This window comes from Ptiloglossa arizonensis, chromosome 8 (assembly GCF_051014685.1).
Source record: "Ptiloglossa arizonensis isolate GNS036 chromosome 8, iyPtiAriz1_principal, whole genome shotgun sequence".
Taxonomy (NCBI): Eukaryota; Metazoa; Arthropoda; class Insecta; order Hymenoptera; family Colletidae; genus Ptiloglossa; species Ptiloglossa arizonensis.
This window is the reverse complement of record NC_135055.1, coordinates 19,801,040-19,827,525: the sequence shown is the minus strand read 5'-3', so window position 1 is coordinate 19,827,525 and position 26,486 is coordinate 19,801,040. Positions and strand designations below refer to the sequence as shown.

The 26,486-nt window shown below is 48.0% G+C and overlaps 5 protein-coding genes across 11 annotated transcripts in view; 2 read left to right on the top strand and 3 right to left on the bottom strand.

Moving 5' to 3' along the window:
• LOC143150286 (uncharacterized) overlaps positions 1-10,100 on the bottom strand; it is a 34,224-nt gene extending 24,124 nt beyond the window's left edge. The window contains exons 1-4 of one of the 2 annotated variants that reach the window (XM_076318460.1): positions 9,095-10,100; positions 8,852-9,028; positions 6,056-7,355; positions 3,754-3,897 (exon numbers count right to left, since the gene is read on the bottom strand). In XM_076318460.1, the coding sequence (XP_076174575.1) occupies positions 3,754-3,897; positions 6,056-6,944 (1,033 nt within the window). In that variant the 5' untranslated portion in view covers positions 6,945-7,355; positions 8,852-9,028; positions 9,095-10,100. Of the gene's footprint in view, positions 1-3,753; positions 3,898-6,055; positions 7,356-8,175; positions 8,592-8,851; positions 9,029-9,094 lie in introns of those variants that run through there. The other variant, XM_076318461.1, reaches the window with a different exon arrangement.
• A 1,001-nt stretch (positions 10,101-11,101) lies between these two features.
• Positions 11,102-15,145, top strand: LOC143150773 (arrestin domain-containing protein 3). Of its 4 annotated transcripts, none has more exons than XM_076319272.1 (9): positions 11,102-11,483; positions 11,649-11,789; positions 12,480-12,623; positions 12,831-13,045; positions 13,110-13,295; positions 13,416-13,618; positions 13,944-14,188; positions 14,259-14,358; positions 14,469-15,145. In XM_076319272.1, exons 2-9 carry the CDS (start codon positions 11,672-11,674, stop codon positions 14,533-14,535), a joined length of 1,278 nt encoding a protein of 425 aa, XP_076175387.1. In that variant the 5' UTR covers positions 11,102-11,483; positions 11,649-11,671; the 3' UTR covers positions 14,536-15,145. The 4 variants fall into 4 exon arrangements, with proteins under 4 accessions (XP_076175387.1, XP_076175388.1, XP_076175386.1 ...); XM_076319273.1 differs by having other exon boundaries at positions 11,103-11,483; positions 11,661-11,789; XM_076319271.1 differs by lacking the exon at positions 11,102-11,483 and having other exon boundaries at positions 11,519-11,789.
• Positions 15,146-17,275: 2,130 nt separating this feature from the next.
• The window catches only part of Lolal (longitudinals lacking protein-like), an 85,600-nt gene continuing 76,389 nt past the window's right edge, over positions 17,276-26,486 (bottom strand). The window contains exons 1-4 of one of the 3 annotated variants that reach the window (XM_076319281.1): positions 18,663-18,812; positions 17,869-18,101; positions 17,582-17,796; positions 17,276-17,497 (exon numbers count right to left, since the gene is read on the bottom strand). In XM_076319281.1, coding sequence (XP_076175396.1) covers positions 17,602-17,796; positions 17,869-18,057 — 384 coding nt within the window. In that variant the 5' untranslated portion in view covers positions 18,058-18,101; positions 18,663-18,812 and the 3' untranslated portion in view covers positions 17,276-17,497; positions 17,582-17,601. Of the gene's footprint in view, positions 17,498-17,581; positions 17,797-17,868; positions 18,102-18,490; positions 18,508-18,662; positions 18,813-26,486 lie in introns of those variants that run through there. The other 2 variants (XM_076319283.1, XM_076319282.1) reach the window with 2 other exon arrangements.
• LOC143150776 (uncharacterized) lies at positions 18,759-19,895 on the bottom strand. Its single transcript, XM_076319280.1, has 2 exons — positions 19,090-19,895; positions 18,759-19,004 (listed from the first exon to the last, which is right to left on the bottom strand). Exons 1-2 carry the CDS (start codon positions 19,234-19,236, stop codon positions 18,759-18,761), a joined length of 393 nt encoding a protein of 130 aa, XP_076175395.1. The 5' UTR covers positions 19,237-19,895.
• On the top strand, positions 20,852-24,605 carry LOC143150242 (CCAAT/enhancer-binding protein). Its single transcript, XM_076318374.1, has one exon. It carries the CDS (start codon positions 20,857-20,859, stop codon positions 21,937-21,939), a length of 1,083 nt encoding a protein of 360 aa, XP_076174489.1. The 5' UTR covers positions 20,852-20,856; the 3' UTR covers positions 21,940-24,605.

Below are 26,486 nucleotides of genomic sequence, written 5' to 3'. Positions count from 1 at the left end.
CGATTCACGGGAAGATCGAACGAACAATTCCAAATCGGTGTATCCAGCATTGATGCAACTCGATTCATTCTTTTTCTGTTTTACAAGGAATCGGTTTTTGTCGATTGTTTTGTACAAATTTAAATATTGATAAACGTGGATCGTATCGTTGAGAAATCGATCGTAGAAGTATCGGTAAGTAGAAGTGAAATTTGAAAAGGTTAGACAAAGATCATTCGTTTCGAAAGCTTTCTTCTCGGACGTTCAATACGAAGTTCTCGGCACGACCGTTAAAGAGGAAGAATTCTCAACCCGATTCGTTCGCAAATTTTAATTAACCCTCGGCAATTTACCACAAGGAGTATCCCACACGTTGCAAGAAAGGATCTCGCAAATCGAGCTCGATGATGAAACGCTCGACGAAATCGTTCTCATCGACGCCGCGGAAAACTCGCATCCGATTCGCGTCTTTTCTAACCGTTGCTCGATCGTTTATTCCGTGTAAACGCTACAGTTGCACCGAATGCTTTGTTGGCGAGTAACGTACGTATCTCTCGACGCTGAATCTTCTCACATTTATTCTCGTGTTTCTCTCCTATTTACAGCTAACCGTGTCCCCGTCTTCCCCAGGAAACGTCCCGGTATTTCTTTAACTCCCGATGATTTGAAGAACGATGGCCGACGTTCGAACCGAACAGCGATCGGAGTTAATTAACGACAATTTCGGGATGCTCGTCTCAGGTATTCCTCGTGTTTCGCGTGAAGCATTTTCCGTTGCACGTGTACCGGATCGATCTTGATATACACGTCTAAATATCTCTCGCGTTCGAATATACGGGAAATTGAATATTGCCGCGAATATTTCGTCAGCGGGTATTTTCAATCGTTGAAATTATCCTCTATGAGTACTTTGGAGCGCAGTGGAGCGTTCCGTTCGGAGCGGATGGATGTTGGAAGTGTACGAGATGTAATTTCAAGAGCGTCTGAATATCTTTACAACGTGGAACTATGTAAAAGGAAACCGGTACCGAGATCAAGAACCGACGAACCGCGCGTTTCTCTCGATCGAATATTCGGTTCGAACGTTACTCGTACATCTCCACGAACTTTGAACATTATCGGTCGCGTTGCGAGAATCGCACTGTACGCATCTGTACACCAAAGATACGACTCGTGTTATCAAAATCCCAATAACCACTGTTGTACACCTCGGGGCGCACGGAAACGATAATTTTTGTTGCACATCGATTTTCTATTTTTAGCGGTCGTTCGAGGTCATTAATCGGAACCTCCCGGCCGTAAAAGGAAAAACAATACTAGTTATCGGGAACTATTGTGACGATTATTCGCGCAGCAACAAATCTTTTTTCCTCTCCGTTTCGGGCGAGTCTCTCGTTTCACCGTCGACCTCGTTCTCGATCCCGAATCCATTCGAGAAATTTCCTTTCACGTTTAAACAAATAACTACCACCTCCGTCGACCGTGCGCGACTCCCCTAAACTGTTCCCACGCACCCCGAAGAACGCCAGACGGCCGAACGCAACGTTAGAATCGTCTATCGGTAAGAATTTTCACGCGACTTGTAAGTAACGCACGAGTGAATCGAATTCTCCTTCTCCTTCGAAGTTCGCTTCGAATCGGTTCGAAGCTGGCAATAGCCTCGGAGCCAGACGGTCCATGATTTTACGTTTCGAGGGCGTTTACGGGCTCACCTCGAGCTGTAAAATATAATCTATCGGGGCTCGTGGAAGGTATCGAGACGACTGTGCGACGAGCGGTTAAAAACGATCGACGAACGTCGCCCCGGGACGATGATCCGTCCGCGCCTCGATTTACGAATAAATAATGTACGATGTGGGTCGATTGAACACCGAGCACTTCTGACCAGTCAGTCAGTCCCTCTTTCCTAGGCGCCTAGCAACGCTTTCTAATATCGTTAAACCCTAACGTTTCGTGTTCGGGAAAGCCCAACGAAGCCTCTGTTTACCGAAAGTATTTACCCAGCGGACGTTGGTCCGCGTAATTAATTTCCGGTGTGCAGAATACGGATGCCTCGGATACTCGGAGGGTAATCCGTCAGCGTGATTCGCTCTGCTCGGTGTTCCTGCCGGGAAATCTTCTGGACAAGGATCCCGTACCATCGCGGAAAGTCGGAAATTATTCTCACGATTTCGTTCAGGATATTGCTCACTCGACTCGAATAAAGAAAAAGGAGGAGCGTTCCGATATTAGTCCGCTACGCGCTCCTGGATTAAATCTTTCGGGAATCGGTCCTCCGGGTATTCCGTACATTAAATTATAATTCCTCTCGTCTTTGACGTTGTTTCGTTCCACGAGCGAGTCGTGGATACGGGTCTTGCAGAAGATTCGCGATCTTTCGTGCGTATTGCGCGGAAATTTTGCTCGCAGAGTAGTTCGGAAGCATCGATCACGCGTGGTGAAATTAACGCGTACACGGTATATTCCTGAGAGGACGGTAACACGATTTAATAAATTTCATCCGTAAAAGGTTAGATTAAACTTCGACGGTGGAAACTTCTCGAGACGCCGATAGATGGTTGGAAAATATTTGACCTTCTCTTCCCGTTGGTCTTTCGCGGCGATGCGTTTGTTCTCGACTTCAAGGACAGTATTTTTTATGTAACACGAGCGGTGAAAATAGTTGCAACGTGTCGTTTGTTTATCCGATTGTTCGAGACGGGAGGAAGAATTGGTAGAATTGTATCGGATCGTTTACAATAGTTTCAGCAGATTATCCATAGAAACCTATTCGAAAGTAACCACAGTTAAGGAACTTCTCGATTTTATTTCGTTCTGCGAAAAATCGAGACGGGAGGAAGACCATGGAACTTGGTACAATTGTATCGAGTCGTTTACAATAGTTTCAGCAGATTATCCATAGAAACCTATTGGAAAGTAACCACAGGAGCTCCTCGATTTTATTTCGTTCTGCGAAAAATCACCGTAAGTAGCCACACCATCAACGATAACGTTCTCGATAAAAGAAAAAAAAGAATTTCCAACGAATCTCTTTCGCGTCTCTCTTCTATAGCAGTTCGTCCCTCGTTTAACCCTGACGTTGCAATCGTCGCGATCGAGTCAAATATTGACGCAATTCGTCCGTTAACGACAACACACGATAACCGCTCGAGCCAGCGTGGAAAATCTGCACGAGATCCCGGAGATAATTACTTAAGAAACAATTCGCGCGATTTCCAGTTTCCACGGCCTCGAACAACTGGAAACAACGAATTATATCGAATACCCCGTGCGCATTCATTTCGTTAGCGGAGACCTCGTTCCGTATTCGAATTGTGCATTCAGGGTTTAAACCAGGGCAGGCTGTACACCGTGCCGCTGACGTTACTGATACGATTCAATGTAAACAACGGTTACTGCGAAATCGTCGTTCGACCATTTTCCAAAAATTATCGTCCTCGTTTAAAAAATTCTAGCGCGCGCCAGAGAACTTGTCCGTAGTATCGCGAATAGGTCGGAATCGACGATCTTCGACGATGTTCGACGATCATCTTTCCCGTTTGATTACACTTTGAACGTTCGATGGTCCTCCAAGTTGCAAAAAACGAATCGTTGACGTTTTCGAACACTCGGAGCAAACGAGACACCGAATCGACTCGATTGATTCGATCCACGGTGTCGTTTCGCGCCCTTCGATCCCTCGACGCGCGCGTTCGACCACCCTCTCGCCCCAGGAAATAAAAAAAAAAGAAACATCACCCCCAAGGGGGATCGACGAAATGGAAACGTTCTTACCTGGTAGCTCGAGAAAGTTCGACGTCCTTCGTTGCCTGCCGCGTGGATGCGCGTTGAAATTCAACGGGCCCACCTCTTCGTTGCTGACGTTCGACAAATTGGAGCACTGACTGTCACGGGAGCCCCGTCTGGACGCCAGGTAGGCTGCAACACGCGCGTACAACAACAGATACGTGGCGCACACAACCGAGACCTCGGCGAGGGAATTTCATCGAACACGAGCGGAGAATTCGTGTCGCGCGCCGCTTCAAAGGGATCGACGCAGGGATAAACCGTGACACAATGCGCCGGAAGCCAATAATTTCTAGGCCGCGAGCTGAACGTGGCTCGTAAATGACGACGATGGACGGTTTAAATGACGATTCACGGTGTCCCGACGATCACCGTGGACAACTTTCCCGCGTTTTTTAACGCCCACCCGTGACCGCGCTCGGGCGCAACCGCGACTCTGTCTAAACGCAGCTCGAATTCGCAAACGGATCAAAGATCGAAGAGGATTACGGGATTAGGTTCTCGAAATATAGCCAAGACTCGAGGCTTTCGGTTCCCCGCGACGAGGAAGAAGGAGGAAGGACGCGAGAATCGGAGCAGCCGAGAGAAATGAATGGAAAACGACCGGATCGAGGGAATAGGGGGAGGTGGAGGGGTTGAAAATGGACGGAGACTCGCTCGTTTCGTTCCCCGACCTTTAAATGAGAATCCTATCAGCCTGGCTGGAAGCGACCTGGGAAAAATGATTACCCTCGGTCGACTCGATTTTTGATCCTTTCTTTCTCTACGCGTTACGATGCCTTTCAACGTTACGAGATCGCGCGTAACTAGATGAGCCGTCTCCGAGCCGGGACCTCGATTTCAGTTACGCAAAGCCAAAGTCGATCGAAACGTGCACCCCCCCTTTAAGGTTCGTGCCCTTAAAGGACCGTTTTTTCCAAGTTTCTCGAACGAGGAACCACCGAAAACGTTCAACGCGCAAGAGTTACTCTCTCGATGTAAAATCTCGGGAAATTGCGCACGTTGGTTCAAAACGCTAACGATTTTCATACGTTAACGTATCGTGGACGATCGACTCGGTATTTCCAGCGAGACGGTACGGGTTCCTCGGGCGTTGTTGTTGGAAATAACAATTTAGGTCGAACGGGAACCATAAAAGAGAAAAATGCCCGGTAGTCGTGTAACTCTAACCGGCGGAACGATTATTTGAGCTCCGTACGTGTCCTTATTCGTATTCCGCGGTCCCGCTCGACAATTCGCGTTGATTGCGAGATTCGATGCTGAACGACGAAACGTGACGACGGTACCCGCCGCTCTGAAAAACGCGTCTCGTTATCGCGTTATAGGGATGCAGAAGAGATTTCTCGAACCGAATCATTTTTGGCCAGACGCGGGTACGAGTCGTTGAAAATCGAGACGATTTTACGAGACTCCCCTACGAAAGACTCGGAGACTTTGCAATTTAACCTATCGGAAGAATACTAACGTTTCTGATACTTTTAATTAAAAGAAAAATAGCTACGGATGGTTAGGTCTCTCTTTGGAGCGTAAAGTAGATTTTTTCGGAGAGGTCGAACATCCTTGGGCAAAATTCGGTGGTAGAATATAACGAGTCACGTAATACCGTGCATAATTATAAGCCGATCAATCCCTGCTCGTTAATCGCCACGTGAGAGCATTGTCTCGTGTACGTTTCAATGTTCGGGGTAATTAAACGTGCCCGACGACAATACTCGTCGCTTACGAATTAACGTAATTTGCGATTTCGCGAGGCCAGCCCGTGCAGAAGAAAATCATGGCCGATTTCTCGTTTCTCGGCAAGCTGCTCTGATCGAACATACGCGAGTACAGAGAATTTTAGTAGCTTTGTTTGTTCCCTCGGTGATATCTAACAACCCTCTCCGGAGCATTCAACGCAGTACGATTCATCCGAATAAATATGTTTAACTCTCCGTCGATGCATCAAACTTGAACCAAAGGAGACCAGTGCTCGGTCGACGAAGAGTCAAATTGATTTAAAATTGTTTTTCTATTTAATTGATCACCTTGTAACTCCAAGTATCCATTAAGTCTCGAAGTGACTAAAGTTCGAAATTGTTCAGACTCGAGGAAGTAAGATCAAATGGAACACGCGTCTCTTCTGCACAGGGTGTACCTCTAAAATCGTTCCACAGCGCGAAGACGACGTACTCGAGCACCGTTGGACAGGAAAGGAGAAAGTGTCGTTAAAATGGCGACCCAACGAGGACACCGAGCAACGATGTCCATTGACGAAAGGACCCAAGTAAAAGTAATCCGAAAGAGAGCTTACCCAGACCACCCTTCATCGAGCCTCTTCTCCTCGGACTGGACAACAGAGTCACTTCTGTATCCGCGTCCTCGATCTCCGTCAAGTCGCTGGTCGACCTCCTGGCGATGTTCCTCTCGGTTCTACCGTAACCGTGATCGTCCTCTTTGCTCTTTCCAGCCTCGTCGAGACAGCCCTGGCTTCGATTGAAGTGACCAGTCCTCTTGGGAACCTTCTTCTCGCTCGGACTCTCGCCCCTGTCCTTCAGCAATCCTTCCACGGAGGAACCCATCGATCCGCTGTTCTTGTAACTAGCACTGTTCGGTGTCTGGTGGTCCAGCTCGACGTGTTTGGGACTGGACAGTCCGTGGTTCAACGGTGTGACGATCGTCGGTGACATGGGACTCTTCGTTCCACCGAAACAGGAATTCCGTCGATGATCGAACGGTTTCGGGCTCTTCGAACCGAAACTGGACGAGCTGGGCGACCTGGTCGTCAGTGTCGACGGTCCCGAGATGGAACTCTTCGGTGGGTAGCTCAGTGTCTTGCCCAGGCTCTTCCTCGACTCACAGAATTGGAATATCGGTGACTTACGACCGGGTGAGTGCAACAGGTCACGGTTCGGGCTCTTCGGGCTACGGCATCCTTGACGTATGTAATGGCTCGGGCTTCTGAGAGGTCGCTCGTGTTCGCTCGCGCGTGCAAACTCCTCGAAGTCGAAGTTCGCGTTCGGTGTCTCCGGGTAGCATTCGGGTGGAAACTCGAACACCAACGGTGTACCCGGTGATTTGGTGACCGAGAGCTGTGTGGGACTTCTCTGGCCACCGATCGGGATTGTGGGCAGTTGCGGTAACTGACGGGGACTCCGCGGGGATTTCAGATGTATCGATTTTCCGGGACTGCTCGTCGCCATCTCGTCTACCGATCGATGAACAACAACGTTTCCTGCTCGTTCACGGTCCTTTCGATCGCGTACCTGTTCGTTCTTCTCTCAGTCTATCGACGAAACGGACCAACCTGTCGGCTCATTGTGTTCCCGCAACGACGACGAAACGCAAGATTTTTCGTTCTCTCGGATCACCTCGAGTTCCCTACGAGCGACGCGCGAACCGTTCGCTACGGATTGGATTTTCATCTCAGCTACGCTTGATTTTCCAACGCTTCGGCGTCCCCCTCGCGTCTCCAGCGTCGACGCTATTAAGTAATGGTGTCCTTGGACCGATATTCGACGGGAGGTTCGTGCAAGGGGACGGGTGGTCTTTTCGATAGATGGATCGAAAACGATCGTCGACGAACACGATGCTCTCTTCTCGAGCCGGCGAACCTGAAAATTGGAGCTCGTTAAGTATTCCGTCTCTGTGCGTGTCCGGAGAGGACTCTCCGCGTTCTATTATCCTGAGAGGATACTACTCGCAGAGTATCTGTTTCGCGATCGAAACGCGCCAAGATGGACCGCGTACTCGAGAGCAACGACGATCGATGTCTTCGAACAACGATTCGTTTCTCCAAATAAAAAATAAACAAAACGGAACACGATTGCAACGGTATTACATCGAAAATAAAGAATCTCTTCCGGCGAGCACGAAAGCTCGTTCGTAATTATCCGGGGCGCTGGAGAACGCTGGATTAAAATTCAAATAGTTACGTTTTTTCTCAGCGAGTAGAAAACGATTGAAAAACAATCGCGTTTGAGCAACTGATTAAAAGAATACCCGTAATTTTACTGAAATTGCGTTCCCTTACCGGCGGGCATCGTTTACCCGAGCGGACAGGTGAGCTGGATCTTTGGAAAGATTCTACCATCGAGGAAATAAATTCAACGAGTCACCGTAACATTTTACGGACATGGACCCTTCTCTTCAGCATTGGAGTTACGTCCCGTAAAGGAATCGCTCGGAAATTTTAACGCGACAGACCCCCGATCGAAGAATTCAATTCGTTGAACCGAAGTGGCACCACTGAACAATTACTTATACTTTACGGAACACTGTTCCCGAAGTGAAATCCCTTAAAAATCGTTGGTTTCTCAAACCAAGTTGACCGGAGAAATATACGCGCGAAATTGATCGAAATCTGGCCGCAAAATAGTCGAAAATGTTCCTCGAGGATTCTCCGCAAAGAAACATGGAAAATCGTCGACTCACCGGACGCCTCGGTTCGCTGGCGAAGAATTAACCTGTTGATCGTAACCGTACGAGGATCACCATTGCTGTTCCTGTTCGGTGAGCAAATTCGATGCGGTGCTTTCTTCTCGAGAAGAAATCTCCGATTCGATGTTCCGTAAGGGGACCGGTGACACGATAGAAACAGCCCCGATGGACACTCGGTGACGCAGCGAGGATATTTACATCGGGAGGAACGACACGCGTGAACCGAGCTGCCTCCTCGGCAGAGGCTAGCGCGTTACTGAGGGGTTGGAGCGTACGGGCCACCGTCGATCCAACCCCCGCCTCGAACTTCACCCTGCTCAAGCTCCCACTTTGTCGCCGACCCCGGGGCTCTTTCTCTTCGCACGTGTCCCTTTATCAATTCGATCCGTGTCGTTTCCGCGAAGTTTCCTTCGACACCGATCCAAGTTCGCGAGACTGGACCTTCCTTAACCCCGTGGGATAGACCCTGAATTACGGAACGAATAAACCCCGAGGCTTTTAGCCACGATGATTTTCGAGACCTGGACACGTTCGACTTGTTTTCAGTATCGTAAGTAGTGTAAAGTAGGGTGGAAAATCGTCGATTCTCCTAGGACAGAATAGAATTCGCGCGGTAAATTAACGAAGATTTTTAGAAAATATACTCGGAACTTTTTAGATGTATCCTTACCAGAAATATTGTCCACGCTGGTCCTTGTAATGTGTTTCTATGGTCGAAGTTACTACAATAGATACGATCTCGTAGTTTCTTGGATCTTCTATTGTACTGTGAAGCAAAAGGACGTGTTCCATACATTCGGGACACCATTTTTGCCCAAAGACCTCCAAACCTTTATCCTCCGTACATCTGCAAGAGGGTAAGTAACGCCATTGTTTTCTAAATGAAAAAAAATGACAGTAATCGTGTCCGTACTTGGTAGTGATAAATTTCCAAGTAAATTATTCTCGAGTACCACGTCTTCGATCTTGTTTCGTACTTTCTTCTTCTTCGGAGCCACAGAATCTTTCGTTCTGGTATTAACCATTCAGAATTACAATTTTTCTTCGCCAATATTTTGGCAAACGGTTGACCACCGTTCCGTTTAATCGAAAGTTCTCGCGTTAAAATTTCGTTGGACCGAAGTGTTTACCGAAGCTACCAGCGCGTCGAATGCAAAAGCACGCGGGTCACCGCTCCCTCATGGGAAATTGGATTCTCGCGCGGAACCGCAGACAGTTACCACCGCAAGCTACGGAAGCGTTCGTTCGGTGTAATCGATGGTTTTCAACGACACCGTAAACGTCGACCGAGATTGCATTCGAATTTGCACCACGAGAACCATCGCGGTGATCCTGTGCGCGATGCACGATGCTTGCGGTCGAACCACTGCGAACACGTCCAACAGGTAAACGCTCGATAAGTCGAGACTGTCCGTCGAGGCTCGCTCGCAAGGCGGAAAAATTGAACTCGAGAGCTGACGTCGTTCTGCCGACAATGTTGAACGGGACTCGCGTCTCTCGCTGCTGGGAACACTGTTGTCTATTAATAATTTGTACCGTAAGAGCTTCGTCACGGGCGCCGCGGAACTTATTAGACAGGAGTGGGTAAACGTGCTTTCGAGTTGCAAGGGCGCTTCAACAAGTGTTCGGTGAAACCGAAAATGTTCCGTGTATAACGCGATGCTTGATACATAAGCATCTGAGCTTGAAAACACAGCCATTTTGTACGTCGGGTCACGATATGTTGAGAGTTACGCAACTTCCCCGACTACGGTTCGTAAAATAATAATAAACGAGAGACGTACAATTTGTTAGAATAAAATTTAAGGTAACTATGTCACATCGTTCGGAGCAATAGTCGTATTTATGGATGCGGAAACTTAAGACGCATTTTCGATTAAGAATCTGCGTAATAATGTATCTTTCGAACTTTACTTTGTTCGAGATACAGTTTGTAAAATAATTATAAACGAGGGACGTACAATTTGTTAGAATAAAATTTAAGGTAACTATGTCACATCGTTTGGAGCAATAGTCGTATTTATGGATGTGGAAACTTAAGACGAATTTTCGATTAAGAATCTGCGTAATAATGTATCTTCCGAACTTCACTTCGTTCAAGATACACAGTTCGTAAAATAATAATAAACGAGGGACGTACAATTTGTTAGAATAAAATTCGACGTAACCGTGTCACATCGTCCGGAGCAATAATTGTACTTATAGATGTGCAAACCCAAAACGAATTTTCTATCAGGGATCTGCGTGAAGAAGTATCATTTAAAGTTTACTTCGTTCAAGATACTAGAACTATTTTCAAAGCTGTACACATCGATCGTTATCGATCGTTTATCGTGTGATTAACGAATCTCGAGTGTTCGAGCTGCTTATCGATTGAAAACCGGTACCGAGATTCGCGACGAATCGCTGAAATGGATCTCCAACCCCTTGGATCGGATTCCAGGAGAATATCGTGCGAAGAAATCGGAGGCGATCGGAACGCGGGCAGGAATTCGATGAAATCGAACGACGAGACGATCTGTATCGCGGATCGTCGAATTTTCAGGAAACGATATCGCGAAGCGTGTCGTCGTTATCAGCCGGTTCGCCAGGGAGTGGCAAAAGCGATAAAATAAATCCCGAGTTGTGCGCTGGCGCGAATTGCGAGCGAAACGGTCGGCGCGCTCTACGATATCGATTGTCGTGCCACTCGAAGATGCGCTCTCGATTGCATCCTGGACCGATGGTTCATTTTAAACCACACTTTTCGCGCGACCCTAGCGAACGATCGATTTTCACGAGCGGTTCTCGCGCTCGTTCGTAACAACCAACGGTCATGCAGCGTTTCGCGTACCTGTAACAAGTTGCACGGTGCATCGTTGCGCGAAAATCCGCGAGGAGAAAGTACACCTAGCTTAAGTGACTGGTAAAATGCGAATGCAACGTTGAAACTCGATCGAGGAGGATTTCGAGACGCGTAGGGAACGTTCAAGACTCGATTCACTCGAGGAGATCTCCCGCGCGTCTTACCTGTTCCCTTTATCTACTAGAGGAAAGAAACCACGGTGCTGTTTCGAGCGTGTTCGCAAGATGGAAGCAAGTGTCGGATCCTGCACGACCCGTGTACCGTTCTCTGCACCGCTGCGCAGTTTGTTTCCTGTTCCTTGGATAGCGAGATCGTCGATATTATTTATCAAGCGTGCGCGTATCCGCAGGACGAACCTTGAACGAGAAACGTGCAACGCGTTTCTTTCCGTTGTCCCGCGATCCACGCGGGATGACTCGTGGTGCCAAGTTCAAACGTTGTTGAACATCGAGCGGAGGTAAGAGAGAAACGTCGAATAAATAGTCGCGCGTATCGATTGTTGGTAGAGAGAGAGAGAGAGAGAGAGAGAAAACAGTAGGGAAGAAGGCGTCAAGCGTGCGTTATCTTTTTCCTCGTTCCCCTTCTACGAGCAATCCGTGGACGCCCTCGTTCGATGAAAAAGATTGCTTTCCAGTTTCGTGCACGATGCCGTCGTTGAAGACGTTCCGCGTGGAATTCGAACGACCAAGTGCCACGTACGTGGCCGGTGAGACCGTTCACGGGAACATCGTTTTGGAAGCCTCGTCGGAGAAGAGCGTCAGAGGTGAGTATCGACCGAGGAGCCACGCGATGGTGGAGAAAAGTACCCTAGCCGCGGGAATCGATGCTCGACGATTCCGAAACGCGGAGAGAAATTATAAATTAACCGTAATTGGTCGCGTTTCGACGAAACGGAACCTCGCGTGTCTTTAATTGCACCAATCGCGAGGACGGGACCGCGTTTGCACGCGTACATCGCGATCGATTGCGGTACGAGAACGGTTTCGAACGTTGCGCGCTACAAATCCTACCAATGGCGTCATCGTTCGCCGCAGTGGACGTAGAAAACGGTTCTCGTAGCCGAAAAAATTAAAAAAAAACGAAAAAAATAATCGAAGGTGACCGTGGTACCTCGATGGAAAGAAAAAATCACGACGATCAAGATCGATTATTCCGATAGAAATTAAACGAATCTTTTTGCGCAACCGCGTCGCGAATTATTGGCGCAATTATCTTTCGAAGAATACAATCGACGAGCAATTGAAAAATATCGCGGAAACCTTTCACGCGTAATTAGTTTTTCCCCCGAACGCGTCTGTATTACGTAATTGGCTCCGATGGGTTGTAAAGCGACAACAACGTTGTTAATCTTTAGAAAACACCTGTCGTACAATTAAGAACGGGTAATCACTATCAACGTTACGATAAGCAAAACCACGTCGAGTTTCCCCTAACAGTGATCGACGAATCGTAGGACTATATTTCACCGCCAAGGGGGAGGCCTGTGTACGTTGGACGGAAACGGAGAGCGGTCCGAACAACGAATCGCAAGAAATTACTTACAGCAATTTCCAAAGCTACTTCAATTTCCAGGCGAGCATACTGCGCGCCAATAGCAGTGAGTAGAGACGAACTGGACCCGTTCGATATAGTCTTCTCTCTCATTTTTTTTACTAATGTCTCCTTTGACATTCTTCTTTTCTTCTCTCCCTCTTTTTCCCCTATATTCTCATGTACACGTATACACTGTACATTGAACGATCGCACTACTGAAAAATCTGAAAATAAAATCGCGGAGAAACGATACACGTTCGACGTTTTCCAGAGAATTCGCGTGTGCACATTCCCGTGGGATACCAGCGGTACACGTTCCAGTTCCAGCTACCAAACAACATCCCCAGCAGCTTCGAGCATCGGTACGGACACGTTAGGTATACAGTGAAAGCCGTGCTCGACCGACCATGGAAGTTCGATCAAGAGTGCAAAACCGCGTTCACCGTGGTCTCGATTTTGGATTTGAACACGGAACGACACAAATGCGTAAGAGATCGTCGTACTTGGCGCGAACGTGTCCTAAAAGAACTTGCGTATTTCTTCGTCGTAGCTGGGAATAGACGACGAGGCGTACAAAAATTTCTACACCTGTTGCTGCGAGACGGGCTCGGTGAACGTGGGGGTCAGAATTCCCTCGTCCGGATACGTTCCAGGACAGATGATAGTCACGGCGTTGAACTACGCGTTGTCATCGAGCTCCATCACGATCACGGGGATCAGCTCGAGATTGAACCAAGTGAGCGAAAACTTTACATAGCGCGACGATTTCGTTGCGAGTGTCAAAGCTTCTCACACGGCGGCCACGAACCTGTCGTTGTTGTTTTTCTTTTAATTCGCTCGATATTAACTCTTTAAGGAACTTAAATTTCACGCGTCTACCGGTAGGACGAAGTCCATAATAACCGAGACAGCGTCCACGAAATCCTCCGGGCAGCTGGCCGCAAGTGGACAAGCAATTTCGGAGCTCCGGGTACCACCGTTACCACCGTCCAGCTTGGACTTTTGCAGCATTATAGACTTGAACTACAAACTGCAAGTCTGCGTGCACGTTTCGGGAGCGTAAGTAAACGGGCGCCGATAAGTGGCTTATCGCGCGGAAATTCCCTCGAGGTCAATTCCTCGACCGTGACTAACGTCACGGATCGTAAGAAGGGATACCGGTCGGATTCGCCGTCCTAAAATGTCCCACGCTCTGCATACGTGACGTTCAAGTTCTGAAAGATAAAGTAAACGCGGCATAAATCTTAAGTGTCCCTCGAGGAAGGTTTGCGACTGATTAAACAGATAAGACGTTCGAAAAGAAATCGGTGTTCGGCTACCTACCTGTCGCTAGGATATCGCTGTAATTAATACTCGATATTTCAAACTTTTCCGCGATATCCAGCCACTTCAAGTTCGTCAAGAGTTATCCAATTTTGATCGGATCAGTGCCATTGTACTGTTCGCCGACTGCGTCATCGTTGGTCGCTATGACCAGTCCTGTGGTAACACCAGCGACGATCGTTACGAAGTCAATGTCGGCTGAAGCAAATTATCCGTTGAACAATGGTGCAACCGATGCACCGCCTCTGCCTCTTGGTTTCGTCCATCCAGACCAGACTGTCGGCACGTCCAACGACTGTCCGATACGTGAGTAATTGATTAACTTGACAAAATTCACGGATACGTATATTGAAATTTACCTTTTGCTTTTATCAAGCGCCTCCATCCTACGAAGAGTGCATGTCAGGTGCAGAGCACATCAAGGATCACGATGAATCGGATTTCGTGCGCGGTGCAAACACTCCTTTTGCGCCTAGGTATCCCGTGTTCAACTATCCAACGCTAAGTAAGAGCGTAGAATTCGTCGCGGATGAACCTAGACACTCCCGACCGATCGAATTCTCTCTGATCGAATTATCTTTCTTAGGTGTACCGAAGATATGAACGGAAAAATCCTAGAGGTTTCCACCGACACCGCCACGAGGATTCAATGAAACGATCTCGGTTCAAGAATTCTTTTCCGTACAAAGGTGAAAGTACTACTCTGTTCGACCCTCCGAATTGCAAGTATACTTCCAAATGGATTTTAACCGAACAGGAAGTCCACCTCGATCGTTGTATTTAGATACGAATTGACCCGATGTATCTTTACACGCAATTACAATGTCCTCTCGTTTGTAACATTGCATAAAATTATTGTACACGCGTAGATTCGCGAACCGATAAATATTTTCCATTGGCGAGGAAGTTGCGCGTTTAGCGGCCGATTGTCGGAAGGCTAAGGGAAAAGCAACGGTTTTACGAAAATGGTATATTTACACAATTTATTTTATATCTCAACATCGTCATATTGTAATCATAGTCATCATCGAGTCATAATAATTAGAAAAAGTAACGATATATATTGTCGTTCAAAAAAGGGAGAGGGGGGGAGGGAGAACGTTGTAGAATTTCGTGAAAGTATAAAAGGAATGAGAGATTCGTCGGTAACAACTTCGGCAAACCAATAGATCGCAAATCGGTCGTTCTCAAAAAGTTCGGTTAAAAGGGAGTAAAAAAAGAAAAAAAAAAGTGTACGCAGAAGCCCCTCTACGGAAGCGTCGACTAAAACGAAAACGGGGGGGTGGGGGGAGGAGGAGGGGAAAAAAAATATATACGAGGAGGAAGGCTTATCAACAAGTTGCGAACTTATTTCGAATCGATCACTCATGTAACATTTTTTTTCTACTCTAAAATGTATATACCTCAACTTTGCAGTTCAGCAAATACACACGGTACAATTCGCATATCAACCACCAAATGCCCGATAAACGTGTCATTGTAGGAACTGAACCCAACCGTCTTAACGTTAAAGGCTGTCTTAAATACTGAGAATAGACACGGATCGTCATTTCTTTCATTTTTTTTTTCTGCATGACTTGCTATCGGATGACTGTGAAGACTCTACTTTTGACTTTACTTTTTGCTCGTAGAAGTAAACGAGTAAAAATCGATACGCGGTGAAACGTGTTTCGCTGGAAAAAAAAAGAAACGTATATACGTGGCTATTAACGAAGATTGATAAAGTCAATTCCAATTACCGTGACGTTTAGTTGCTGCTGGTCCCATTTCGTACATTCGTCATTCTTAGTTGCAACAACGGTTGTTAATTAGACTGGTTCGAACCTTGCGACGACAAGGGTGATTTTTCACTTAAAACTCGCTGCATTCTAATAATCGTACAATCACGATGATATTCACAAGAACATCCGACGCAAAAAAAAAAGGGGGAAAAAAAAAAAAATTAAATAAAAGCTACGCTACGAAAATTCCTGTACACCATAATTTGTTTCCAGGGTGCTCGAAATCTAGGACACGAATCGGCAATTCTAAATTGACATTCGGTGTCGTAGAACTACTCGTGCTCGTTAAATTACGAGTTACCGTGATACACATGGTAGGACAAACTTATCGATCGGAATCGGACGTAATATTGTATTCGAATTTGTGAAAAATCGTCAAGTTGGATGTAATTTCGATCGAATGAAACACAATAAATCGCAAGAAAATGTAAACGTAAAGGGAGTCGAGAATCGAATTTGTGTCGTACTTGGAAAAAAAGAAAGAAAGGTAAAGCGAAAGACAATACAATCTGCAAGCTCGTAACAAATAGAACGTTAATAGCTTAAAATGAGAATGGGAAAAGCATTTGGGTATTTCGATGCGTAAAAAATCATGGGATAGTTTGCGTAAATCGAGCATTAACGCGTGTTCTTGACTCGATAATGTTTCCTGACTTTTCTTTTGCGTGCAAACCTCTCTGATCATTCTGATTCTTCGGGAGGGGAAAGGAACTGTGCGCTCCGACTTTACAAAAATTTGCTTCGCTTATATTACAATAACCTTCCCTCGATTTAAGACATTCAACCCTTAATATATTATTATCATAAATAAATTTGGTCTATCGGTAATATTGTGAATACGCCGGTACAAATACTGGCAGTATTTGGTTAAGTAAAAAATCATGATCACTAGAAGAGGTAACTGGTACCGAATGGATTTAAAACGTGTGAAATAATGGTTTTTCGTTCCAATTGCAAATATTCAGCAGTGAGAAACGACACGATTTATCAACCCACGTGGACAACGAAAGAGAGCAATATACGACACGCGCGTTACAACTTCCAGTAAACTTGATTTAACATTCTTTAAAGAGATTACCGGGGTGTTGCAGATCTAGTCACGATACAATCCAAATTTCGTGCGAATCGATACCAATAAATGTGTCGGTAGACCATTTCTGTGATAAACTCGTCCAACGTATCGGTGCAACTTGACAAAAACAAACAATGGTATGGAATTCTAATTCTCGTGCATTTCCTTCTCTGAAAACGATTGTAAAATAAAACTGTTAGATCCACGATCGATAAGAGAAACAACGGAGAAAGATTTGGCTCGGCTAGCATTTGGTACGGACTCCAGAAATTTTGATACCTTGTGAATAGATCTACCGTAAAACCACCGATAGGAAAGTATAGCGAGTCAGTAGATCCATTTTAAAAAACAGGTAGTCGTAAAGATGTCTGTTAACATTTCCATTTGATCCACAAAACTGCCCCGGTCAGCATGTATTGTAAACTATCGTGACCCACTTATTAGCTTTTTTGCAGCACTTTGTTTTAAAAAAATAATCAATATTATTGCCACCACCGCATTATGGCGCAATGGGTTCAAGACAAACATCAACATTTCATCTCTACCATATTTGTATACATACATTCAATACAACATTAACATTAACTGAGATTAAGAAAAGGCATAATTTACATTGTCGCCGTGTGTTGATCCAAGTCATGAACCAGAGGACACTGAGTTGTGCACACATAGCGTGTGTTTTTATAGTGTGTGGTATATGTCTTTACGCGATCACTTTACATTATTACACTTTTTTTTTCAGTCCGCACGCTTCCCAAAATCCTGGAAGGGGAGGTACAAATTCCTCGTATGAAAATTTGACGGGGTTACAATTTTATGCTACAATAACCAAATGCGATATCTTACCATAACTATAAGTGCAATTTTTAACCTTCTCTCTTAATGGCACCCGGTGCTTCTGCCAACCCTTTAACTTTGAGTCGGTCGGCAGTTTTAAGAAACGCCGGCAGTTGATCTTGCGAAACGTTAACTTCTCCCGCGTACATGAATTCCAAAATAGCTTGAAGGTGGCTGTATGCGACGTCTTTTAGAATTATAATGGGATGTTTGGACGGATTTTCCTACAACACCTCAACGATTAACCGGCTAGTTCCAGAGGAACAGGTATTCGACTTAGCTTAACGACGACGTACCTCTAATAAAGACTTAAAATAAGGACTACAAGCGGACAACACCATCTTATGCGCTTTACAGGTCTGACCGTCGCAAGCTAACGTCACATCCGTGAAGCTTTTTTCGTCTCGTAAATGTTTAAACGACGATACCATATTAGATTGGAAATCGTTCCATTTAAGAAAAAATTGTTGCTGTTCATCTGCCATTATTGACACCCAATGTCCCAATAATCTTCGCTTGAGTTTGTAAGCTGAAAACAGTAGTACCCTCGATAACAGTAGTAGTTTCGAAACTGTGCGAAGCTGGACGTTATATAGACATTGTAAACATAAAGAGAGCTAATACGAGGCATAAACGAACGCATCGATCGCGGAAGCGTACGTGGACGCGTTAAATCGAACGAATCTCGAATCTCGCTCCTCCGGAAGCAAAAGAGAAGGTTTACGCTGAAACGAATCGAGCGGGAAACGAAGAACGATGTTGCAAAATGTTTACGATATAGAGCGTTGTTGTATCGCGCGGAATTCGTCGTACCAGATTTCGTCTAGGTTAAGCCCGAAAACATTCAACAGTTTGGATCCGACGCGTCCGAAAACGTTCGCTAAACCGTGAATCGAAGCGAAGAAAGAAATATCACACCACAAGGTAGACTCGTTTTATCCTGGAATTCGAAAACGCCTCGCGGGACGTGTTATTCGCATTTTGTCATAACAATACGCGTACATCCGACGGGCCGTTCCGTCAAAGGTACTCGCAGGCCCAACAACGCGAAAATCGTGTGAAAATTAACCTAACGAAATTGGTTACTCACCTCGGGCTAACGAACCACCGAATCTTCGTGGGCAACGGTGAATCACAAAAGGAACGCGAAAAATATATACACTGCCGAAAAGTTTTTACGCGAATGTTACGATTTTTTTGTTGTGGCTAATATCACGTCGAAGAAATTCGGTTGAATTCGGATCTTTCCGTCGCAGGTCGGTTCGGGAACGCTGTACCGACTGCCAGTGGATTCGTTTTCATTCGCAAGATGCCGCCCGATGCCGCCGCGGGCGTCGTTTCGCACGCTGGTTGCTCGCGTTCGAAATTTTCGGCTCATAAATGTCAATCCAAAATTGTATATCGACGTCAGCGCGGCGCATAAAATGCATTCCTAGATGTATTATTAAAAGGCACCTTCTCCCGAAACGGAATCACGTACAAAGATAGATGCCCGCAACGAGAAATTCGATTCGTACGTTGAATCTTACGTTACCGTAAGTGCGTTTGCAAATTTCGCTTTCTCTACTTGCTATCCCACCACAAAGTTCAAGCGCATCGTATATACGTAGGCTCGTTAACCGTTCCACGGCGGTGAATTCCAAGCAAAAGGATCTTGCGCCCATTACCGATAATATCCTCTCTCACTTTGTTGCCGCTAATTGCGCAATCTCACGCAAGCAATTGGACAGATATCAGCATACGCGCTGACAAATCGAACGTACCCGCCGTTACATAGAAATCGGTTCCGATCGAGCGACCAACGATGACGGGTACGATAATCGTCGGTTGCCCGTCCCGCGAAACGAATCGCGTCGTCGATGCGACGACGTTTGTACGCAGCGTTCGGAGCCGGGACGAAAGAGCCGCCAGCGAAACTACGAATCGAATAAGGCGCGAAGACGCGAGTCCGTCGTCGGGCCCGGGTACTCGCGCCCAGGGAGCCCCGTGATCGTCGTCGGGTGACCAAGTTCGGTGAAACTCGAATAACCGAACAACCGCGGGCCCTCTAACGAATGGAAAAACACGTTCGCGAGTCGATCCACAAGGGTATCGAATTAACACGCCGCTCGGCCACGTTCGGTGAGCAGTGTACCGAATCTTTTTTTTTCTTTCCACCGTCCGCACCGTCTACGGGGCCGCGAAAACGGGCGCGAAAAAGGTTTCGATTTCCGTGGAAAATCCATCGGTCGAAAGGGATCGCGTTCTCGTATATAACTTCTTATAAATAGAACCGAGAAAGGCGAGCACCGGAAAAGTTTTCCTGTCGCGCGATGCCGCGACGGGACGACAGCGTGTCGGTCCGTAAGACGGACAAAGAGAGATCGTGGGCCCGCGAGGGGAGGGGGGAAGACGCAAGGGAGGGGAAGACCGGGAGCGGGCGGAGGAACGAGGGGCGGGGCGGAGCGGGGGGCGGTCAGGGGGAAGGAGGAGGAGGAGGAGGAGGGACGAGAGATAGAAAGGAGCGGAAAAGAGACGGAAAGAGTGAATCGAGCGCGACGAACGGGTATAGGGGAGGGGAATACGGTGGACGCGCGGTATCCGCGCTCTTAGCGCGGATCGCACCGAGAGGAAGGAGGCGGGGAGCGGCTAGAGGGAAGCGCGGGCGCAAGCGCAATGAGGCATGGAGTTGCTCTCGACGCGCGCCACATTGAAAGCTTGCGACATGCCGCGAAGCGGCTCAGTCGCGCGCCAGCTATCGTGCGGGTGGTATCGTTTTCTCGTTTTCTCGGGGTTCCCTGTGGTGTACCGTGGCGAGCACGAAAAAGCCCGCGTAGGCGTGGTGAACATTCACGCGTTGACGCGAACGAACCACGCGGCGATTTAAACGTACGAGGAGCCAGTGTCCACCGGAGTCTTACGAAGCAACGGTAACTCGGGACGCGGACGCGTACGGCGTCGTCCTCGAAAATTGGAATAGTCGAGGGTCGCGTTTTGCTACTCTTGGACCAGTGTCAGATCTCGGCTCGTCCGCGCACGGGAAAATCCCCGGCTCGCATCTACCTACGCTCGAGGTCGTTCCCGCGGTGAAGTTTCTGCGAGACGCAAGTTATCTCGGGCCCCGGTTCCTTTTAACCATCGGGCGACGAGTAACTGGCCGAGTCGACGAAACGCGCAAAGGGTGAATCTCGAGAACGAAGATTCGAAATCTCGACCGGACACCTCTCGGTGAGGGTAACAGAGTGGGGTGACGATAGAATCGCGGAGAGACCGTATCGCGCGTATCTGTGATGTGCGAGTGAGCGATGGAGTCGCCAGTCATGTACGATTCAGCGGCCCATCAGGCCCAGGCCCATGGAGCGGCCGATCTCAAGAAGGCTCAAGTACTGAACAACAACAACAACAACAACCACCCGAGCAACAACAACAACAACAACAACGCGGCGAACAACAACAACAACAACAACAACTCTGCGCTGCAGGTGAATCACAATCACAGCCAGCAACAGAACAGCGCGGTGGTGAGCAAGGTCTCCGCGAGCAAGGCTAGCCTTCACCAACAGTACGCGGAACACTGCGCAGCGGCCGGCGAGCTGACGGACCTGAACACGCCGGAGATATCGTTGGATCTTCAACACCTGATCGACGACAGCCACTTCAACGACGGTCTATTGGACATGCTGGGCGCGAACAACGGCGCGGTGAAACATGTTAGAACGCCCGGTTACCCGCGCACCACACTCGCCTACATGCCGCAACCGGTGCACAGCGGCGCGAGTTACCATCAGGGCAGCAACAGCTGTAGCGACAGCAACAGCTCGAGCTCCGATTCACCGAGCATCAAAGAGGAACCCCTCGACCCGGCGGACTATCGTCGTCACTGCCCCCAGTATCCACCCGGTGGTTACAGCCCGGTCACCAACGGACCGTTCGCGAACGGTGCACCGACCTTCACCACTCTGACGCCGTCCACGGTGCCCGGTGGTCATCCGGGTGCACCGGTACACCAACCACCCCCACGGGGCGGTCCGATGAAGCCGGTGATGGCGCACCAGCATCATGCCAACTCCGCGGCGGCCGCCGCCAGGAAACAGAGCAAGGCCATCGACAAGGCGAGCGACGAGTACAGAAGGCGACGCGAGAGGAACAACATCGCGGTGAGGAAGAGCCGCGAGAAGGCGAAGGTACGATCGCGGGAGACCGAGGAGAAGGTGAAGCTACTGGTTAAGGACAACGACCTGCTCAAAAAGAGGATCGAGCTGCTCACCGAGGAGCTCAACGTGCTCAGGTCCCTGTTCAGCAGCGTCGGCGTGGTACCCGAACAGCTGCACCGCGAGATCTCGAGGCACCTCGACCAGTTTCAGCAACACGCGGTTGGGCCCATGTAGCGCACAAAGTCGTCCTCGAGCGGCGACGCGGTGGCATCGCGTCGCGGCTATTGCGCCTTTCTCTCGTCCGCAGGCGTCGACCTTCGTCCCTTGCCTTTCGGCCCGATACGATTGTGAGGAGAGTCGTCGCGAACGGGACTTCCGTCTTTACGAGCGATGCGTTCCCGAAACTTTCCCGAGCATCGCCTACCAATAAATAAACAAAGAAAATTGAACAAGGGAGAATGAGAGAGAGAGAGTGAAAGAGCGAGAGCGAGAGAGAGAGAACGAGATAGATGGATACACGCGTTCGAACCGTCGACGACGTCTCGCGCGTCTTTGTCTCGTTCCACGAGTGTGGAGAACGCGAGGTGCACGTGCGTGCTTCGAGAGAGCGACGCGGTTTAGTGGACAGTAGAATAGACGCCGGAGGTAACGGAAAAAGAGAGTGAGAGAGAGAGAGAGAGAATGAGAATGAGAATGAGAAAGAGAGAGAGAGAGAGGGCGAGGAACGAAGCGACGGAGAATCGCGGAGGTAGAGACCGCGATGACTCGCTCGTAGAAGAGGCTTCGCGTCGGGGGTTTCCCCGGGGGAGAGCTTTTCGGCAGCTGGAGCTTAAAGTCGACAACTTCGTGTGGATGAAAAAAAAGTGCCTCCGCTCACGGCGAACTGTTTACACCGAGTGCACCGGACACTTCCCCTACCCCGAACCCAATGTCCCACATATAATATATGTATACGTGTACATACGTATAAATATGAACACGTATACATATACATATATATATATACATATTTTCATTTTTTTTTCTTTTCGCCCGTACAAAGCGAAACAAAAGAAACGAACGAAACGCAGCCCGCGCGTGGCCGGCTCGCGTCTTCTCTCTCGTCGCGAACGCGAGAGCAGCCGCGAACAATGCGAGATACTACTCGATCGAGAGCGACGATCGATCCGAATTCTCGTTCGATCTTCTTTGTTTCCATTCCCCCGATTTTCTCCCCCGAGAACTTTTTCGTATCTACCTTTTTGCAAAAGTACGTAAAGAAGACTGGGTGGTACGCGTTGCCGGGCGCTCGCGTTCGCGCTCGCGTTTCGCGGGGTACGCCGCCTCGTTCGATCGCGTAATTCGCAGCACGGAGACGCGTTACGACTCTGAACAAATCACGCGTCGATGTGTACAACCGCATCGATCACACTCCCGTGGACCAACACCGGTACACGCGCACGTATACGGGCGCGCATAGGCGAGCTCGGATACGCCGCGCGTACCGCGTACAGGAGCGCGCGGATACGACGCGAGCATACGTAAGCTCGTCCGCATAAATCTTTCGATTCTCTCGACGGTGTAAATTTTCGATGCATCTTCTTGCGCGTGCGCGTGCGCGTGTACGTACGCGTGCAAACGTACGACCAGACGAACACGCGCGTACGGAAACGTACAGGCACGGTGACGAGGATGCGATGGCCGCGGTGTACACGTTAGTGCCGCGTGTTCCGTTCAGAAGTCGTTCTTAGATATCGATCGATCGTTAATTAGATTATCGTTCTCGTTACCAAGTACCTAAAAACAAAAAAAAACAAAAAACAAAAAAAGAAAAAAGAGAGGCACACCGAGATACCGTTCGACGACGACGTACCGGTGTATCGGTCGCGACAACGACACCGAATTTGCCGGCGCTCTTTTCTTTTTTTTTCTCGATTCGCGCGTTGTATTTCTCGACAGGGTGATACGCGAACATCCAGAACAAAGAAACAAACAAACAAACAAACAAAAAAATTGAAAAGAAAAAAAACTCTTACACGCCCTTGTATTATAGCTCTATATTAATTTTATTATATTCGAGATGTATGTACATAAAAAAGCTAATATATTTTGTTAGAGAAACGAAACGAAACGCTCGTGTTTTGTGCGCCAGGGAGAGAGAAAGAGAGGGTGAGAAAGTGAGCGTGAAAGAGCGAAAGAGGAGCGAAGAAAATATAACGCCGATTGTGTGCGCGCATGTGTCCAACAAACGAATCGTTATAATTATACATTTTAAATGCGAATGCATGCTAGAGATTACGGCGAGAGGGAGAACGAGAGAGTGAGAAAGCGAGAGAGAAAGAGAGAGAGAGAGAAAGAGAGAGAGAGAGAGAGAGAGAGAAATATATATATATATATATATATGTATTTCGCCGACGTTACCAGGGATTCGGTCCAACCGAGTCCCTCCACCTTGAGTTACCGTAAAATCGCGTGAAGCGGGCTTCATTTCATTATTATCTCTTCTTTTTTTTTTTTCGTCCTTTTTCGTTCGTAGATTCGATCGCGTGCGAGAGAACGATATTTGTTACTACCTTATATACGTACTTGTGCGACAAGTTTTTAACGTTTCTTCTCTATTTTTATGTATTATTTTTTTTTTTTTTTTTTTTTTTTTTTTTTCCCCCCCCTCTTTTCTTCGTTTCTTTTCTTCCAAGACTTTTGTCGGGTCTCTCGGTGATGCACGACTCAACCAACGTGTGCACGCGTACGTATCACCTGTGCGTGCATGCCCGCGCACAATACGCATGCCCGCGCACGAGTGTGCGAGTTACGTGCACGTGCACGCGTTCCTTGGCGTATGACTGATGTATGTTAGGTACGAGATTACCTGTCACGGTTGTCTTCTTGTCTATGCACAAATATATTTTGATATAAAAAGCTGCGAGTGTTCTTTGTTCGACCCTCCGAGCACTCCCCGCCACGGGGATACGCCTTCTCTTTTCAGCTGTCGCTTCAACAGGTTGGTAGCCAGCCCCGGTGAAAGTGGACGGGAAATGACGAAACTTTTCGGAACGATAAAACGTAATAATTAATACGCAACCTTCGAGTGGCTTCGAAATCGCGGTGCTCGTAAATCCGTGATTCGATCCCACGAATCCAGAATCGTGCCATCGTAAGAAAAAGAGATCCAACGAGATCGAGCGTCGTTTGTACGCCAAGCTCGAGAAACTACGCGGCCTCGCGGTACGTGGATCGTCGCTGGACGTCCAGACGTCGCGGAAATCGATCGATCAAAAATTGTTGCTTCGTAAACGGGAAATCACAAAGGCGTCGGGTGACCGCGACGTCGCGCGTTTTGAAAGGAGTAAAGCTCCTTCGACGCGAAACGACGATAAAGCTGCCGCGCTTAATCCGGCGGGTAAAAATCGAGCCTGTCGCGTACGCGTACGCGTACACGTTTACACGCGCACACGCGCACACGCGCGGAAACCGATCGGCCCCCCTCGACCGCGCGAATCCGCGGGGAATGAGTCACGAGATAAGTTTGTTGTTAGTCAGATAAATAGATTAACACCATTGTGACGACCGTAGCGTTTCTACCGCTCTCGTAGAACAGGATACGAGAGATCCATGTGTACGACGATCACGGTTGTTGCGCGCCAACGCGCGCGAGCAAACCAACGTACCAACCAACGAGCTCGTTCACGGTGTAATCAGCCAAACGAGTTTTTCATACACCGATGCAAAAAGAATCGCCGAGATTTCCGCGCGTCGATCGTTCCGCGACGATTCTTCCAGTTCGAATCTGTCGCGAACATCGTCCTTGTTCTTTCGCGGATCCACGAATGTTCTTTCGGACGATGTTTCGGTGAAAGAAAATCTCCAGGACGAAACTCGACTCTCTGGATTCGAATCCGGAGTGTCGAGGCGAGGAAACCGCGCCGAACCGAGACGAACGGAGCTCCTCGGACGAAACACGTGGCCAAGCTCGTCGATCAACAGGTTCTCGAACTTGTTGGACAATGTCGCGCGTTCGCGCACGCTCGTTCCTTTTCTCGTGTAACGGGTGAAAGATCGTCGAGAAAATGTTCATTTCCCTCGACAACGTTCGTCGATACTTCCTGTATCGGCGACGCTCTAAATAGACGTTATTAACGATTCAATGCCGGAAGGATAATCCACTGGCTGCGCAGACGTTACCGTCGAGACTCTGATGGATAAACATGCAAATACGCGCGATACGCATCGGTACACCGGTTTCTCGCGTGCATCGCCGATTTTCGAGATCACGATCGCGAAAACGTTCGCTCCGGGGTGGACGAATACATCGCGGGCAGACTTCAACGAGTGAAAGCGACAATTTCGTCGCTCTTCGCTTTCGACGAATCGACGACCAACGAAAATGCCCCGTTCCACGAAAGGACCATTAGAAACGCATTACATCGAACTGTAAACAATTATCCGTATCGATGCGCGTACGGTTTCGAGCGTGGACTTCTCCCATTAACCGAACGACGAACTATCGAAATAGAGCTTCGAGGTTCGAGCTCCAAGCGCGCGAAAAACTCGAAAGTTACCGAATAGATGGTGGACTCTCGAAGAGAGATCTGTGAAGAACCTACGTGGTGGAATGACAAACTTTAGAGTCTGGGATAACTTTGGAGCAACAACTTTTAATCGTCGAATAACTTTGGACTTTTTAATAACTTTGGACTCTGTGACAACTTTGAAGAGGAACACAAATCCCTGTGTTTAGGATCCGTGTTTAGGAACTTATGAGTCTTTGAAATGACTTTCGAGAAACTTTAGACTCTGGGATA

Coding starts and splice junctions, on each gene's coding strand:
- LOC143150773 (XM_076319272.1), top strand. CDS start 11,672: ATGCCGTCGTTGAAGACGTTCCGCGTGGAATTCGAACGACCAAGTGCC. Junction 13,046..13,109: donor ACACGGAACGACACAAATGC/GTAAGAGATCGT, acceptor TCTTCGTCGTAG/CTGGGAATAGACGACGAGGC. Junction 14,359..14,468: donor AACACTCCTTTTGCGCCTAG/GTATCCCGTGTT, acceptor TATCTTTCTTAG/GTGTACCGAAGATATGAACG.
- LOC143150776 (XM_076319280.1), bottom strand. CDS start 19,236: ATGGGCGCAAGATCCTTTTGCTTGGAATTCACCGCCGTGGAACGGTTA. Junction 19,005..19,089: donor ACGGTAACGTAAGATTCAAC/GTACGAATCGAA, acceptor TAATACATCTAG/GAATGCATTTTATGCGCCGC.
- LOC143150242 (XM_076318374.1), top strand. CDS start 20,857: ATGGAGTCGCCAGTCATGTACGATTCAGCGGCCCATCAGGCCCAGGCC.